General features: G+C 50.4%; 1 protein-coding gene across 6 annotated transcripts in view; it reads left to right on the plus strand.

Moving 5' to 3' along the window:
* VWF (von Willebrand factor) overlaps window positions 1-17,678 on the plus strand; it is a 195,967-nt gene that overhangs the window by 160,555 nt on the left and 17,734 nt on the right. For all 6 annotated transcript variants that reach the window (XM_082636932.1, XM_082636933.1, XM_082636931.1 and 3 more), the window contains 8 exons: window positions 56-248; window positions 439-780; window positions 2,560-2,759; window positions 9,098-9,200; window positions 9,558-9,632; window positions 11,794-11,898; window positions 13,047-13,252; window positions 14,820-14,969. In XM_082636932.1, the coding sequence (XP_082493058.1) occupies window positions 56-248; window positions 439-780; window positions 2,560-2,759; window positions 9,098-9,200; window positions 9,558-9,632; window positions 11,794-11,898; window positions 13,047-13,252; window positions 14,820-14,969 (1,374 nt within the window). The remainder of the gene's footprint in view (window positions 1-55; window positions 249-438; window positions 781-2,559; window positions 2,760-9,097; window positions 9,201-9,557; window positions 9,633-11,793; window positions 11,899-13,046; window positions 13,253-14,819; window positions 14,970-17,678) is intronic.

The raw sequence follows: 17,678 nt of genomic DNA on the forward strand, positions 1-17,678 counted from the left end.
CCCTAGGATTCCTTGTTGCCCTGACTACTGATGGGTGGTTTTCTTCTTTGGGCAGGTGGTGGTGAATGGGAAGCTGGTCTCTGCCCCTTACGTGGGTGGGGACATGGAGGTCAGTGTCTATGGTGCCATTATGTATGAGGTCAGACTCAACCATCTGGGCCACATCCTCACCTTCACCCCACAAAACAACGAGTTCCAGCTGCACTTGAACCCCAAGACCTTTGCCTCAAAGATGTACGGTCTCTGTGGTAAGAATATCTTCTGACTCTCCTCCCTGACGTAAACCCTCCTTGCTTTGTCCTCAGGGCCCTTGGCCACTGCTATTTCTGGGTCCAGTAGTAAGGTTCAGACGCTGGCGGTGATGGAGAATGGCCAGGTCTCCGGCCTCAAGGGCTTGGCCCCCTGGGCTCCTAACCATGTCTTTCCTTGCTTGTCTAGGCACCTGTGATGAGAATGGGGCCAATGACTTCATGCTGAGGGACGGCACAGTCACCTCAGACTGGAAGACGCTGGTCCAGGAGTGGACGGTGCAGCAGCCGGGGCAGACATGCCTGCTGGGTCCCGAGGAGCCATGTCCCGTCTCCAGGGGCTCCCACTGCCAGGTCCTCGTCTCGGAGCTGTTTGCCGAGTGCCACGCAGTCCTTGACCCGGCCACATTTCACGCCATCTGCCAGCAGGACAGTTGCCACCAGGAGCAAGTGTGTGAGGCCATTGCCTCTTATGCCCACCTCTGTCGGACCAAGGGGGTGTGTGTCGACTGGAGGACCCCCGATTTCTGTGGTGAGTCTCCTTAGGCACCCCCAAATGCTGTGAAGACCAACGAATGGGGGACCTGCTCAGCCTCTCTGGGCCTCACGTTCTTTATCTGGGCAACAAAGATCAAAATCTCTGGATTTCCTGTTTCGTAGGATTCCATTCAGGATCAAATAAGATGGTAGATGTATAAGTCATTTGAACATAGAATTTCTATGTAATGAATTTCTATGTAAATGAAAGTGTGGTCCTTTCTAGCAGTGGTTCTGCAGTTCATACAAATGTGATTTTAATGTATTAGACACATCCAGGCAACAGCAAAGTACAGACTAAGCAGTCGCCTTGAATTTGGAATCGCACCAAGCATTAGCAAAGGCTCACAGAGCAGCCCATGCCTGAACAGGATTTTGAAGTGTGAGTGGAATCTTGCCATTTGAATACCAAGAAGGCTTCTTCATTACAAACACCACAGGGCTGCTAGTGTAGACACCGCCCAAGGTCAGCTTCCTTACTTGGACTTGGCACGTATTTAATATTTAACAGGTCAGGGATACCAAAATGAATCAGACATGGCTCCTGCTCTCAGGGGGTGCTGGAGTGATAAGAACACTGAACTTCAACATCCTCAGTTTCTAATGTAATCCCTGACCTTTTTTTTGAGGGAAATCAATGTGTACAAGCACCTCAGAGTCTCCGAGTTTATTATTATAATGCTGTCACAACTTTAACTGGGGCTGGAGGACTTGGGCATCCTAGCCCCAGCTCAGCTGGTCATCAGCTATTTCCTTAGTCTTTCTGGGCCTCAGTTTCTGCATCTTGGAATGAGATAGTTGGACTAGATAACCCCCAGGTGTCTTTGGGGCTCTGGTTTTCCAAGTCCCCGTGGATGACACAGTCTCCTTTCAACCCACCTGCAGATTAAGGGGAAAATGTTAGTTTCTGAGTTACTGATCACACCTTCTCTGCTTATTAATTTGTCTACTTCCAGGCAATTTGTCATGCATTTATAGGAAAGTCTTCGGTGCTCTAAATGCTTGGAAACCTTCTCTACCACCTGCCTTGGCACCGTGAAAATGGGAGGAAGGGGTTGAGCAGGACCAGAGTGGGAGAAGTGGATCACTTTGTAGCTTTGCTCCCAGGGCAGCCCTCCATAGCTGTGGATTCCTTATTTAAGTTTAAGAGAATTTTCGAAGCATTAAACATATGTGTATTCAAAGAAAAGAACCATAGAACTTCCTAAGGATACACAGGTTCACATCGTCAGTTGGGATTAAATTTGGCTACAAGTAGGAGAGAAGTAAAATTCTGTGTCACACAGCTGATCAGAGGGAGGCCGTCCCAGCTCTTCCTGGGTCTCGAAGTGGATTCTAGTTCTTTGCTCCGTCCTCAGTTGGGTGTGCTTTTTCCTCACGGTTTAAGATGGAGCTCTGGCCATCACATCCAGGTTCCAAGTGGCGGGATGAGGGGAAGGAAGGAAAAGGGCCAGAGACGCAGCTGTCTTTTCAAAAAATGATTCTTAGAAACTGCTGTTAAGAGTCTACACTTGCTCTTACAGTTTATTGGTCAGAACGTAATCACATGACTGCACTTAGTTGCAAGGGAGGTTGGGAAATGTAGTCTTTATTCTGGGTGGCCACGTGCCCGGCTTGAAGGTCTATTTCTATGGAAGATGGAGAGAATGAAAATTGGTGGAAACTAGCGGTTTCTGACCCAGCAAGTTTGTCAGATGATCAACTGCCTTGAAGCTGAACCACTGCCCTCTGGTTGGTGCAGACCCTTGAGGGTGACCCCCTTCTCTGTCTGCAGCTGTGCCGTGCCCACCATCCCTGGTCTACCACCACTGTGAGCGCGGCTGCCCCCGCCAATGTGAGGGCAACTCGAGCTCCTGTGGAGACCATCCCTCAGAAGGCTGCTTCTGCCCCCTGCACCAAGTGCTGCTGGAAGGCAGCTGTGTCCCCGAGGAGGCCTGCACCCAGTGCGTCGGTGACGATGGGATCCGGCACCAGGTAGGAGCCCTGGCCTCTCGCCCCCTGTGGGGCCAGTAGGGGGAAGTGTTCACCCGTGATTGGCCCCTTCTAACCTTGGCTGCAGGGCTCTGCTCTCCAGGGGGGTCCCTGAGGGATAAAAAGACAGTACGGCATAATGGCTTTGGAGTCAGACACATCTTGGTTCAAAACCCGGATCTGTCATGGGTTAGCTGTGTGATCAAACACCAGAGTGTACCAACACATTACTACCATTACTATATTTATCATTATATCCATGTTAGTAGAATGCTAGGAACCCAGGAGGAGATGGGAAAAGAATATTTTATATGGTGATGTCTACCATTATTAAGATATATTAGGTACCTTACATTGTACTAAGCACTATATATTCATTATTTCAACATTTTTCAAAGGTGTGTTTAGCAGGCAAGGTATTGACAGTTACCTGTGGTCAAGAGGTTTTAAAGAACACCAGCTAAGCAAGTTAGACAGGTTTCTTTATTGCAGGATTCTTTAGAGCCTTTGATATGCTAATGTACATTGCAATTTTTTGCTTCTCAGACTTATTAGACTATAGAATTGTGTGTGTGTGTGTGTGTGTGTGTGTGTAGCATCCCCTCTCATAAATACTCACAAAACACCTATGAGAAAATGAAGGCTTAGAGAGCTTGGTACCTTGCCCATGGATGCAGTTTGTAGGAGATGGGGTTGGGAGTTGGAGTTAGTATTTGAAGCTCTGTCTGATTCCAAAGAGCTTGCTCTTTTCGATACATGAAATTTCCCTTTTGCTAGGTCCCCTTTGGGCTGATTTTCTTGGAAGTCATTGAGTCATCAAGTCATCAGTTCTCTTAGCCTTTCAGGTATCATTATTTTGAAAGGCTATTCATTTACCAAACTCCCTCATCTTGGACTCAGATGGCTGTCATATCTCTTCAAAGTTGCCAATGTGTGTATTGTAGTACCTGGGGCAGTGTGTGTCTGTGGACCTGTGAGTATGGGCAGTGGTCCTGCCTTTCAAACTGGCAGTGATACCACAGAGCCTGGTAGAGGGGGAGCACATTTGGCTTCTAGCAAAGGAGGATGTGTTCTGTGACCATGGGCTGCACTCAAGACCTAACATCTCCATCATCACCAAGGAAGACCTCCATCACTAAGTGGACCAGGTCAGGTGACTTAACACTGTATTTGATCAGAACTAGGAGAACACACGGTGAAGCTAACTAACCAACTGGAGAATGATGAAAACAATCATTCCAGGATTACACTCCCCTGTCGCTGCCCTCGGAAGCTAGGAAATGGACCATTTCATTTGATTCTCCCCAAAGCTCCATAGGGTAATTATTACATGTCCCTCTGAATGGGAAACTGAGGCTCAGATGACAAGAGGTGATTTAAAAAGACCCTGTGCACTACACCAGGTCACCCTATAGTGTCCAAGCCCTGCCATTGGTCTCACGGGAACTGTGAGCTAAACTCTGAGCTGACTGGGTGTCCTTGTAAGCATGGCACCAATAAGGCGATTACTTGGATGGTCCCACTGGCTCTGTTTTGTTGCTGGGCTTTAGCCTAGCGGATCCCGTTTGTTCTCACAGTGTAATAGGTAAACCAGGAGAGAAGCCCAGTCGCACTCTGCTGCCATATTTCAGCTGGCCAAATTAAGTAACTGCCTGTACCGTAATGTTCCCCCAAAGAGTTGACAAAACCTTACATTGCTCTCCCTGACTCGCACAGCTCCTGGACTCCCGCTGGACGCAGATGACGTGTACCATTGCCCTGGGGTGCTGACACCCAGTGGTCATTTCAGGCTGGTTTTGCCGTTGGTGGCAAGGTGCTCTCAGAGGCAGTCAGAAATGGTCTCTACCCCCTTCCTTGGAATCCTCGAGATCAGAAGGAAGCTCAAGTTTGCATTTCTGGCTCTCTGTGAGTCAGGTGTCTGCAGGGACCCGAAGGCGGGAGGCTTGTGAATTTTATCCTAGGGTCTCTGCCCCCTTCCCCACTCCTCCTCTCCGACCCTTTTCCCTGCTCCCTGCCCCTTCCGTCCCACACACTGGAATACGCATCAGAGGTGTATGAAGAGGGCATCCAAATAGTGCAGTATTTTGACATAGATACAGTCTGATAAATACATTTTAAAATCAAGCGACATAAAATTAGTTAATAAAAAACTATGAAGGGAACACAGCCGGTTTTAGTTATTTCAGAAAATATAGTTTAAACGGATGAAGACAAATATCCAGCCAGTCCAGCTTTGACTTTCAAAGTAGAGAGGGAATAAAAATCTAATATGAAGAACATTTCCATTAAGTGAATTTTCTTGAAACTGAAGAATAAAGCCCAGAAAGCTTTTCTTCGGGGAAATAATCCAGGGTAGAAATCTCTTGTGGTGATTTTGGAAGGGCAAACTATTTACCAGTTTCCATAGCTCTTGTTTATTTTACAAAATGCACTCTGCCTTTGTAGCCAGCTGTAAAGGGATCCGGGGCCATGCATGGGCTGTCCCGCCTTGCCCCCCGCGCCCCCCCGCCCCCTGTGCTGGGCAAGCGCTGCTTCAGCTCCACTGGGGATTGCCTGCATCACCCAGATGGTCTGCTGAGCCTTGTCTCCTCTCTGTTCTGTAGTGGCTCAGCGCTGACCTTTAATTTGCATCTTCCCTCAAATCCTGGCCGGGGTGGGCGGTGCCTGGTGACTTGCTGAGTGCCTGCTTTGACCTTGGGCTCTGAAGACTTCAGTTTTCCCTTGCTGCATTCTCTGCAGGTCGTTCTCCTGTCATCTTTATTTAATCTTTAACTCCAGCCAGGTCGCTTACCTGTTCTGTCCAGGTAACAGTCCTGCACCAGGCCCTGGAACCTGGGGGCTGAGACAGGGCTGCCTGGAGTTGGCCTGTCCTGATGCAGGAGTGCCCTCTGCTGGCCGATTGGCTGCATAATGCGCCAGGTGTACTGCTGTAAGGCTGGCCGCGGGTGCTTTTAGAAGCTTAGCCTTTGCCAGCCAGGGCTCTTTTTCAGGGGCCATAGATTCTGTGACCTGCCTCATTAAAGCTTCCTGGGAAAATGGAAATCCCTGGAAGAGGATGTTTAACACCTGCTTTTGGTCATCTATTGTCATGTTGCCAAGGAGAGTTGGAAAGCTGTATATATTCGTTCTTGAATTTTAGATGTCTGGAGTTCATTTTTAAAAAGAGAAAAAAAGGGACTTCCTTGGTGGCTCAGTGGATAAGACTCTGCACTCCCAATGCAGGGGGTCCGGGTTCGATTCCTGATCAGGGAACTAGATCCCACGTGCATGCTGCAACTGAGAGTTCGCATGCCACAACTAAGGAGCCTGCATGCCGCAACTAAGACCCAGTGCAACCAAAAAAAAAAAAAAAAAAAAAAGAGAAAAAACTCCCCTAATACATAAACATATACCTCCGTTCTTCTCTCATCACATTTGCCATTTAAATGTCTAAATATAAATCCCTTGATTTATGGTTTTCTTGGCATCACCATCAGTGTAAAAGAGCAGGAAAGAGTCAGAGCAGAGAGAGTCCTGGGGAGACGTGTGAGTTCCCCCGCCTTTCTCCGCTCTGCCCAGCCTCGCCTGTCCCTGTGCCCCTCCCTGGGTCTCCCCAGCCCCTTGGAGAAGCTGGAATAGTAGCCGCTGCAGCCTCTGTTCTGTTTCCTGGTCCTCGTCCCTCCCTCTCCACCCACTCGCTGGCACCCGCTCAAGGCTTGTCCTGGTTAAACTTCCTTCCCTCTGAGGCGGGTCCCGCTTACAGGGCCTCAGGGCTGCACCCTGCCCGCCAGGTTAAGCACAGCCTCCTGCAGTGGCCACGTCCCCAAGGATGTGAGGCCTCTCTGGAGCCCACAGCCCTAGCGAACTCTTCTTTTGCACTCCTGGCACTCTTTTTTTTATTTTAAAAATCACCTTTGGGCTTCCCTGGTGGCGCAGTGGTTGAGAGTCCGCCTGCCGATGCAGGGGACGCAGGTTCGTGCCCCGGTCTGGGAAGATCCCACATGCTGTGGAGCGGCTGGGCCCGTGAGCCATGGCCGCTGAGCCTGCGCGTCTGGAGCCTGTGCTCCGCAACGGGAGAGGCCACAACAGTGAGAGGCCTGCGTACAGCAAAAAAAAAAAAAAAAAAAAAAAAAAAAAGGAATGAAATTGAGTTATTTGTAGTGAGGCGGATGGACCTAGAGTCCACCTTTATGGAGAGTTCACAGACAGTAAACAGCACCAAATATAAATTTTCGATCTGATGAATTTTGACAAGTGCATTCGCCTGTAAAAACCGTCATCACGATGAAGATAATGAAATTTCCATCACCTGCGAAAGTTCCTTGATGCCCCTGTTTAATACACCCCCAGTCCCCACCTCCATCCCCAGGCAACAACTGGTCTGCTTTCTGTCAGTATAGATCTGTTTACATTTTCTGGAATTTTATGTAAATGGACTCATGCAGTATTTTGCTCCTTTTTTGCCTGGCTTCTTTTGCTCAACGTGATACTCTCGAGATCCATCCACACTGTACGTTCCATAGCTTGTTTTTATGGCTGAGTAGTATTCCGTGGTGTGGATGCATCAAAATTGAGTGATCTCATTCACCTTCTCACGGGCAAGTGCTATTTCCTCGGCCTGACCGTCAGCCATTCGAGGGCTGGGACAGTGTACCCAGTGCCTGGCACTCCCACAGCCCCTCAGCGGGCTGGCCGAGCCTGGCGGCTATGGTTTGGAGAGAGAGCATGTGGTGTGCAGGGCCAGGATGCCGGGTCCAAACCCCGGCTGTGCCACCTGGTCAAGCTCCTGGTCTGTGCCTCAGTGTCATCACGGGTCAGTGTAAGTAATGGTCATACTCGCCCGATAGGGTTATTAGAAGGAACGTACAACGAGTCAGTGTAAAGCCTTTGGGGAAATATCTTGAACGTGTTTCATGCTGCGTATTACCGGGAAGCAGCAGAACACGGTGATAACCAGTGGATTCTGGGTCCGGATCCCATCTCTGCACTGCGACGGGGTGACCCCGAACAAGGGCATCCGCTTTCTCCTTGGACAAGTGGGGATAACTAAGAATGTCCCGGTCGTGGGGCTGCGGGGAGGATTACATGAGTCGTTTACGTGAAGCCCTTAAACCATGTCACGTGACACTTGCCCCTCAGATGTGGGCTGTTACACGGATGCAGCAGAAGGTGTCAAGGGAAGCATCCAAGGTTTAACCCCGCAGGAGGACGGGCAGCCTGGGGAGGGGTTGACCCGGAGATGTCCCATCTCTCTCCCTCTCCGCGGCAGATGCTGATTGCGGACCGTGGAAGCAGAGGGAATAAGTAAGACCTTCTTGACCGGGGGACTTTTTAGCGGCATTTGAGCCGCTGGATAAGGAGGCGTTTATTCCGGGGTGACTTCACTGGAATTTCCCTTGACGGCCGAGCCCAAAGGGACCCAGTCCTGGCTCTGCAGTTCCATCTGTGCTCTTCACAGCCTCCTGCTGCTGCTGCTTTTTTTTTTTTTTTTTGCGGTACGCGGGCCTCTCACTGCTGTGGCCTCTCCCGTTGCGGAGCACAGGCTCCGGACACGCAGGCTCAGCAGCCATGGCTCACGGGCCCAGCCGCTCCACGGCATGTGGGATCTTCCCGGACCGGGGCACGAACCTGTGTCCCTTGCATCAGCAGGCGGACTCTCAACCACTGCGCCACCAGGGAAGCTCCTGCTTCTTGCACAGTTCTGGGAGGCAGGCTGGGGGGCCCTCCCCTCGCCTGGGAGGAAACGGGCAGTGGCACGGAGGGTGGAGCCAACTGACGTAGGAGTTGGGGGGCTTCCTGACTCTGAAGCCCTTGTGCAGTGGGGATGCCTGCTGCCCTGCTGCCCCTCACCTGGAAACTGCACCCTGGTCTGGAACGTCACCACCAGTCCCAGCAGTGTGAAGGTTCTGAGAGTTCGGCTGTCCCCCCTTCAGCTCTTCCTGCTGCATAGTCTTAAGTCCGTTGCAGAAATGAGTGGCATCTTTCTCAAGCTGCAGCCCAGCTTCTCCTTTGGCCTGGGAAGTGGCCGGCGGGGTGACACAGGAGTCCTCATTTTCTCGCCTTGCTTTGTTTTAGCGTCACCATCAGAAGGGCTGCGATGAAAGCTCCATGTTTTCTGAGACCTGGGGCTTGCCCTTCCCCCGAGTGTACGAAGCAGTGTGGGTGCCCCAGGCACCCCAGTCCTCTCCAGCTCCCTCCTCCTCAGGGTCCTCAGCATCTGTCAGCTTGTCTTGGTTCATCTGCGCAGCTCTGACCCAGGCGGGGCTCGGGCACTGGGCGTCCCCCAGGGAGACCAAGCCAGGGGTGGGGGAACCCAACTTCCATGAAGTCCTGGGCCCTCTCTGAACCGTGTTCTCCCTCAGCTTCTGGAAACGTGGGTCCCAGACCACCAGCCCTGCCAGATCTGCACGTGCCTCAGCGGGCGGAAGGTCAACTGCACGACACAGCCCTGCCCCACAGCCAGAGGTGAGGCCCGTCCCTCAGGGCTCCCTCCAGGCCCCGAGGCCACCCTGTCTTCAGACCTGGTGGACCAGATCCACACACGGATTCCCCATGCCAGCCCCACCCTGCTTGCCTTGCCGGGCTGGGCTCCCCTTCCTGCACGGGGGTAGAGCTCTCGGGGGCGGGTATGTGTGTGTGTGTGCCTGCTCTGCTGTCCCCTCCTGGGCCCTCAGCCTCGGTCTCCCGAGGGCGCATCTGAGGGGACAGCCGGACACACCGGGTGACTCATTGGTCAGCGGGCCTGGCTGGTTCCCGCGGCCGAGAGTCTGCAGTGGGCACCGCTGTCTCTTTCTCTGACCTCTGTGGCCTCTTCTCCCCCAGCGCCTGCGTGCGGCCCGTGCGAGGTGGCCCGTCTCCGGCAGAGCACGCAGCAGTGCTGCCCCGAGTACGAGTGTGGTATGTGTCACCCATGGCATTTCTCGGCGTCCAACCCCAGCCCCGCCCCGGGGAGAGGGGGCCAAGGTGGTGTTGCTGAAGGGGCTCGTGGTCAGGAGCAGGGTGTGGATTTTCCAAAACCTGGAAAGAGTAGCCTCTGGAAAATAGGGTTTGTTTCCTAGAAAGATCCTGCTGTGACTTATTAAATGTAAGTTTTGAAAGCATTAAAAAAGAATGGGGTGCAATGTTCACAGCAACATTATTTGCAACAGCCAAGATATGGAAGCAACCTAAGCGACCATCAACAGATGAATGGATAGGGAATTCCCTGGTGGTCCAGTGGTTAAGACTCCATGCTTCCATTGCGGGGGGCATGGGGTCGATCCCTTGTTGGGGAACTAAGATCCCAAGTGCTGCATGGCGTGGCCAAAAAATAGGAAAAAAACCCCACAAAACAGATGAATGGATAAAGAAGATGTGGTACATACATGCAATGGAATACTACTCAGGCATGAAAAGGAATAAGATTTTGCCACTTGCAGCGACATGGATGGACTTGGAGGGTATTATGCTTAGTGAAGTGAGTCAGAGAAGGGCAAATGCTATATGCTATCACTTATATGTGGAATCTAAAACTACAACAAACTGGTGAATATAACAAAAATGAAACAAACTTACAGATATAGAGAACAAACTAGTGGTTACCAGTGGGGAGGGGGAAGGGGGGAGGGGCAAGATAGGGGCAGGGGAGTAAGAGGTACAAACTACTGTGTATAAAATAAATAAGCTACAAGGGTATATTGTACAGCACAGGGAATATAGCCAATATTTTATAACAACTATAAATGGAGTATAACCTTTAAAAATTGTGAATCGCTGTGCTGTACACCTGAAACATGTAATATTGTTATCAACCATGCCTCAAACATAAAAGAATGGGGTAATCACTGGTGGGGGAGGTGCAAGGGATTTACTGCAGAGCCAGTTATGCCAGAGTAACTGTAGAAAAGGCCACACATGGGCGCCTTGACTTCAACACATTATTTGTCAAAGGGTTTCATTACAGGTTTGCAACTTGCATTGTGAATAATGGGCTGAATAACGGTATAATTAAATGAATCCAGAGCTGATGGAATTCTGAGTAACACGGCAGGAAGTCTCTAGTGCTTTGTCCCTGTCCTGTCCCAGGCGTTTATTAATTGTACAGGTGAAGACATAAAGCACAGGCTTGTGAAGTTTGAGGCGATGAAACCTTTGAGGGAGAGCAGATAGATCAAGACGGTCCGAGGATCTAAAAAAGAAATCATCTGAGACATTGCTTTAGGCTGACGAAATTTATCAGGGATAAAGAGAAGCCTTATGTGGAGGGGTGGGGGTGAGGGGCGAATCTGACTAGAGAACAATTTAGTAAAAATAGGTCTTAGGATGTTAACAGTGGAGGGAACTGGGGGTCATTTAGTTCAAAGCCCTCATTTTGTGGACATTTTGAAGCTTCTCCAACGTGCCAGGCACTTTGCCTTCATTATTTCAAGACATCAATAGACCGACCGTGTGAGGTAGACTGCCCACCTTACAGAAGATGATCCTGAAGTCTAGAGGGCTCAAGTGATTGGCCGAGATCTGGAGTCCCTGCAGATGACAAGAGTAATCAACATGAGTTTGTCCTATGGCTTGTATCTATCTATCTGTCTATCTACCTTTCTATCTATCTATCTATCTATCTATCTATCGTTCTATTATCTATCTATCTACCTATCTATTATCTATCTACCTACCTATCATCTTTCTATCTATTGTCTATCTACTGTCTATCTATCTATCAATCATCTATCTATGTATCTATCATCTATCTGTCTATTATCTACCTATCATCTATCGATCTATCATCTATCTGTGTATCTATCATCTATCTATCATCTATTTATCTATCATCTATCATCACCTTCCCCCGCCCCCTCCCTGTCCGTGTATCTCCATCTCTATCTCCATCTCTTCCCCTATCTTTTCATCTTCCTGTACCTTTTCCTCTATCTCCATCTCTAGCTCTGCCTTCATCTCATCATCATCACATATGGGAAACAGTAAAGGTCTGCGTGAGTAGGAAGGTAGTGTAAGGAGCCGCTCACTAGCACAAGAGTAGCCTCGCTGAATTCTGAGTGCACGTCTCTCTCTGGGCCCTCAGTGTGTGACCTGGTGAGCTGTGACCTGCCCCCGGTGCCTCACTGTGAAGGTGGCCTCCAGCCTACACTGACCAACCCCGGCGAGTGCAGACCCAACTTCACCTGCTGTAAGTTCTCCCTCCGTGGGTGAGGACGGGGCGGTGCAGTCACTGTCCCCTGGTCTGGGAAGGCATCCTGTATTCTAGTGAGCTGAGTCTGAGCTTGGGGTGTGTCTAGAACAGAGGGGTCAAGGTCACACGTGGACTGAATCCCCTAAGACTCCTCCCAGCCGCAGGCTACGATGGGGAACGGGGTGTGGACACAGCTGCAGGCATCCCCCTTTTGGGCTTATTAGGTGGCATTTGGACCTGAGATGAAGAAGCCTCCAGATCTAATCTTTATTTTCTCCCACCCTCCCATAAGCCATGGAGGGGAAGGAATGTACCCTTGGTTTGTTCAAATCACTGGATCTTATTCCCAAATAAATTTATAGACTTTTCTTCCTCTGTATGTTTATGTATTTAATTTCTAAATACTACAATTTAAGCATAGGGTTGGACTAAAGACAGTTTCTGGACATGTCAAGAAGCTGAATTCAATATTTAGTTACTGAGAATACCCATTTCTCGTCCTGTTGATTGAGAATCTCACTTGAGTTCTGAGATGAAAGCCCTCGAGTATGGGAGAACACATTGTATCTGCAGAAAGCTGGGAACAGGCAAAGGCATGGGATGGGATTTGGCAGTGATAAAAGGACATTGTGGATTTGACAAGATTGCTGTCATTTTTCATTCATCATTGTCGGAGGACCTAAAACTGTAGGTCATTTAATATTCCAGGTACTGAGGTTGGGGATAGGATCTCATAAGCCACCAGCTTATAAAAATGCTAACCAGTACCCATGTGCCCAGGGCTCTCTGGGTCTTAGAGATTCTACACCAGTCATCTCTGAGTATCTGCAGCTGGAGGGACCCCACCCCTTCCAGACGTGCCTGGGAAGGTGGTGGAGTGGACACCTAGCAGCCTTAGCTTCTCCATTAAAATAGCTTCATATTTCTCCTTTGGGTTAGTTTTCTTATTTTTCTGCAGACTGACCACTTTTTGGTATGATTGACTATCCCTCAGCTCCTGAGCTGGACTCACGTGCGTTTCTGACTTAATATTCTGGGGCTAGAGTTCCCTGGGACCTTATATAGTAGCTGAATGCTTAGGAACCCAGGCTGAGTGCAGCGCTCAGTGTGGCAGGACCGGGGCATCACCTCGTGCTGCCCCTCAGCCTGCAGGAAGGAGGAATGCCCAAGGGAGTCCCCACCCTCCTGTCCCCCGCACCGGACGCCAGTCCTTCAGAAGACCCAGTGCTGTGATGAGTACAAATGTGTTTGCAACTGTACCAGCTCGGCGGTGACCTGCCCACTGGGGTACCTGGCCTCCACCGTCACCAATGACTGCGGCTGCACCACCACCACCTGCCTCCCGGATAAGGTAGGGGCTGCTCGGCTCCAGCTGGGACAATGGCCAGACACATGCTCCTGTGGAAGACTTGCCTTCCTGCCCACACGAGTGCTGTGTGGCCCAGTGAAGAGGCATCAGCATTCCATCTCAGCCTAAACCTAATTAGCTCAGGAGGTACTTACAGAGACGCTACCATGTTCTGAGCATGGCTGGGTACCATAGACGATTCCAAACACGTGAATGATTCTAAAACCTAAATTATAAAACAAGATGCACTCCCAGAAATCTCACCTCTACCCCCACTTTCCCTACCTTGTTCCTTTTCTCCCTTCATAATTTATCATTCTCATTGGCGTATCCATCTATTTTTCTGTTTGAAAATATAAGCCAATTTTATATATTTATATTGCTTCCTATTTCTCACCGAAAGGGTAGCATATTATAAATTCTGTTTTGAATGTGTATTTTCTCGCCGAACAATTTATAGTAGAATTATCCTCTGTCAGTATATGGAGATCTGCCTTATTCCTTTTCACAGCTTAGTAATCTATTGCAAGGATGCATCTTAGTTCAGTCCTATCGATTCACAGTTGAGTGGCTTCAATCTTTTGCTATTGCTGGTAATGCCGTAACAGCCTTGTGCATCTGTCATTTTGTCTTTTTGCCAGAGTGTCTTTTGGGATAGATTCCTAGAAGTGGGATTCTGGGTGGTAACAGTTTTTAGGGGGGCTTCTTAATCAAAGAGCCAGGGGTCTCATTCACTGAGTTCATTGTACGAAAGCGGGAAGACGGAGCAGGTATAGGAAAATGGTTTAAAAAATGTGTACTGTTACTATGTGAATACACGTGGAGACCTGTTTGTAGCTTCAGAGGACACACTTGGGATCGTTTAAAACCTGCCTCTAAGCCTCATGATCCAAGAGTTTCTTTAGTAGCTCATTCCTAGAAAATAAAGTCTGAGCGTTGTATATCACATGCATCCCAGGCTCTACGATTCTAATCGTAATCAGCCGTTGGGATCTCATGTCCCACGTTCCTTCCATAGCCTACAGCTCTTCCAGACAGCATCCCTTGTCTCTCAAGCACATCTCCCGCTCTGTCTTCTCTTGATACATTCCTTGTCATTGGTGGGCATCAAGGGAACACTCATTCATAACCCCTGCCCACCCTTCCCTCACCTTCAGCCACTCCTAATGGGAAAGAGGGCTATACGTGGGTGGGTTCCACGTTCAAGGACATTACTGGGTCTGAGAATTAGGGTGCAGCTTTCCGTGTGACACAGGAAGGAGTTAAATGCAGTTAAGGCAGCAGTGATAGTGGGTCAAGGCGGCCAGTGTGTTACATCCCCACTGGAGGGCCTCCAAGGACTCAAAAGGAGCCACTCCCAGGGTGAACCTTCCAAAGGCAGGTGGGCAGGGGAGGGAAGAGGGCAGACTCTACTATGTAAGCGCCCCTTCGTGTGGGCAGAGACTATGTTGCTTTCATTGATTGCTGTAGTCTCAGCACCTAGAGTAGCTTCCAACACGCCGTAGATGCTTACTCACCTCTTGTTGAGATGAACTGAGTCCCTTCACTCTCGGAAACCTTGTGTCTACAGGTGTGTGTCCACCAAGGCACCATCTACCCCGTGGGCCAGTTCTGGGAGGAGGGCTGTGACGTGTGCACCTGCACCGACCTGGAGGATGCCGTGATGGGCCTGCGTGTGGCCCAGTGCTCTCAGAAGCCCTGTGGAGACAGCTGCCGGCCGGTAAGGGGGAGGAATAGGGTAGGGGAGTAGGGGAGGGGATCCCAGGAATAGGCAAGAAAGGCCCTTTAGGAACCTCTGGTTCAAGGCCAGAGGGGAGGGGCCAGGAGGGGAGTGGGGCTGGGTAAAGGAAAGAGGCCTGAGGAGAAGACGGCTGCGTCGTCCTTTTGTGATCAGCTCTTGGCTCATAGTCATGTCTGCTGTGCGGTCTTGAGTCCACAGGGCTGGGAGGTTGGTCTAAGCAGAGATGTGGATTAATTGCCTAGAAAACAGGGCTGGATTTTTTCCCCTATCTATCTCTTCCCTTTTCGGACATCTCCTTAGCCTACACCTAGTACAGGCATATGTCCTGAATTTTCTGAGATGGTCCCCGTGTCAGTGTACTATAGTGTTTCTACACAGGTTGGTGATTTTTCAGACCAGGTGTATCATGTGAGGTACAGAAGTTGAGCCATGTTTATACTTTGAGGTATAATTTTGGGGTTTGAAACCTCCGGTCCAGTTTTTAATTCTTCTTGTGGAGGCCTTCCCCTAAGGCTCCTGTGTGCTTGGGGAGCTTTATTCTTGTACATTGAAGACTGAGCAGACTCTAGAAAAAGGGAACCACAGTCCGCGGGGGTCTTGTGGGTTCAATTCTGTTTGCTGGTTTAACGCTGTTATTGTCAGCGCAAGTTCACGTGCCCGACGCACCGTGAGGCCAAACGCAAATGTCGGAGTTTGGAGCAGAGAAAGGTTTATGGCAGGGCCATGCGAGGGGATAGGTGGCTCGTGCTCTAAAAAGCCCCGGAGCTCCCAGAAGGGTTTCAGCAAAGGCTTTTTAAAAGCCGGGGGGGGGGGGGGGGGGGCGGGGTCGCAGGGTCTGTGATCAGCTCGTGCACAGTTCTCTGATTGGCTGATGGTGAGGTAACAGGGCGGGGTCACAGGGGGTCACATGACCAATCCTTAGGCTCCAGGAGGCCTGGGGCTACGTTCTCAGGCCATCCAGGGGTTTACATCTTCCCTTTGGTGGGGGGTTTTAGCATCTGTAAAACAACTCAGGAAATGTGCATCAAATACTATTATCGTAGGTCCTTCAGAGAGGAGCTAAAGCAGAGGGTTCGGGGGAGGCCCCCATGGGGTCCTGACCGGTTACATTACTGTTATCACTGCATTATTATCAGTAGAAAATAATGATAAAAGAAGAGGAGGCGGGGCAGGCAAGTACATGCGTCTAGTGGTTGCTTTTGTACCGGCGGTGAAGGGCGGGCTCTCGATGCTTTTCTTCGGACGTGTGTGTGGTTTGGTGACGGAGGGGAGGGCCTGAGAGTGAACCCAGACATGGGGGAGTCTGTTCAGTTCATCTGCGCTCTACCTGCTTTGCCCATGCTGAGGAGGAGCGGGGCTGCCAGGCCCCCTTGGGAGAGGGTGATGCTGTGGTTCCAGGTGTGCCTTTGGGGAACACGAAGCTTTGGAAACCCATCGGCCTCCATCTCCTCCCACAGGCCATGGGAGGCAGTGGAAAGACCTTGCTATCAAGTGAAGGGAGTGCTGCTGAGAGGTTGTTTTTATCAAATTGGCACCGGATATGTTTTGTGTTTTGGTAGGGAGTTTTGATTGCAAAGAATGGAATCCACTCAAGCTAGCTAAAATAAAACGAGGGGGAGGGGCTTGCCTGGTGGCGCAGTGGTTAAGAATCCACCTGCCAATGCAGGGGACACGGGTTTGAGCCCTGGTCGAGGAAGACCCCACATGCCACAGAGCAACTAAGCCCGTGCACCACAACTACTGAGCCTGCGCTCTAGAGCCCCCGAGCCACAACTGCTGAGCCCATGCGCCACAACTACTGAAGCCTAGAGCCTGTGCTCCGCAACAAGAGAAGCCACCGCAGTGAGAAGCCCGCACGCAGCAACAAAGAGTAGCCCCCGCTCGCCGCAACTAGAGAAAGCCCACTCGCAGCAACAAAGACCCAACGCAGCCAAAAATAAAATAAATAAATTTTAAAAATAAATAAAAAGGGGATTTATAGGAAAGACAGGGATCACTCAGAAACGAAGTGCAGGGCATGCAGGTGGGCCCCGTGGTTGTACCACTTTTCTCTCCGTTTGTCCCGTGAGCCCCTGTCTCCGCTTCTCTCTGCCCATCCGTCCGGTTCCTCACTGCGGGCCTGGGAGGATGTTTCGCTTTCTCAGAAGCTTCATTTGCACGTGGCTTTATGGAACCTGGCTTCAACTCAGTGTGGCTTTTCAGGTCCAGGGTTCGCCCCGTCCAATCAGACCTGTTCAATCTGTATGCTCCAGAGATGAACTTCTCAAGAAGAAAATGGATGGGCTCAGCTCGGCCCATGGACTGGGTCCTCTGTCCAGTCCCCACTCTGGTCCATCAACCGCTGGGGAGAATGTAGGGCACGGGGTGTGAACCTGGCTGTCTAGAGGCCAAGGTGCTGGAGGCGGCTTCAGGAAGATGGTGGGTCCCGAGGTCAGAAATGAGTGCAGGGGGCACCACGTCCAGAACTCTCAACCGGATGATGGCTCTAGGGTGGCGGAGTGGCCTGTCTTAGAGACAGAATGTTCACACCTTCTGGGAGGAGAAGGAAGCATTGAGGTTTAGTTACAGCTGAGGGGAGGCTGGGCTTTGGTCTGTATTGTGTGTTGAAGTGGGAGCTTTAGTGAATGGCCTCAGGCTTCATTCTTCAAAGAGGGGAGTATCAGCTCTGGTCAGACTCCAGAGGCATTT

The sequence above is a fragment of the Mesoplodon mirus genome (assembly GCF_964341445.2).
Source record: "Mesoplodon mirus genome assembly, chromosome: 11".
Classification (NCBI taxonomy): domain Eukaryota; kingdom Metazoa; phylum Chordata; class Mammalia; order Artiodactyla; family Ziphiidae; genus Mesoplodon; species Mesoplodon mirus.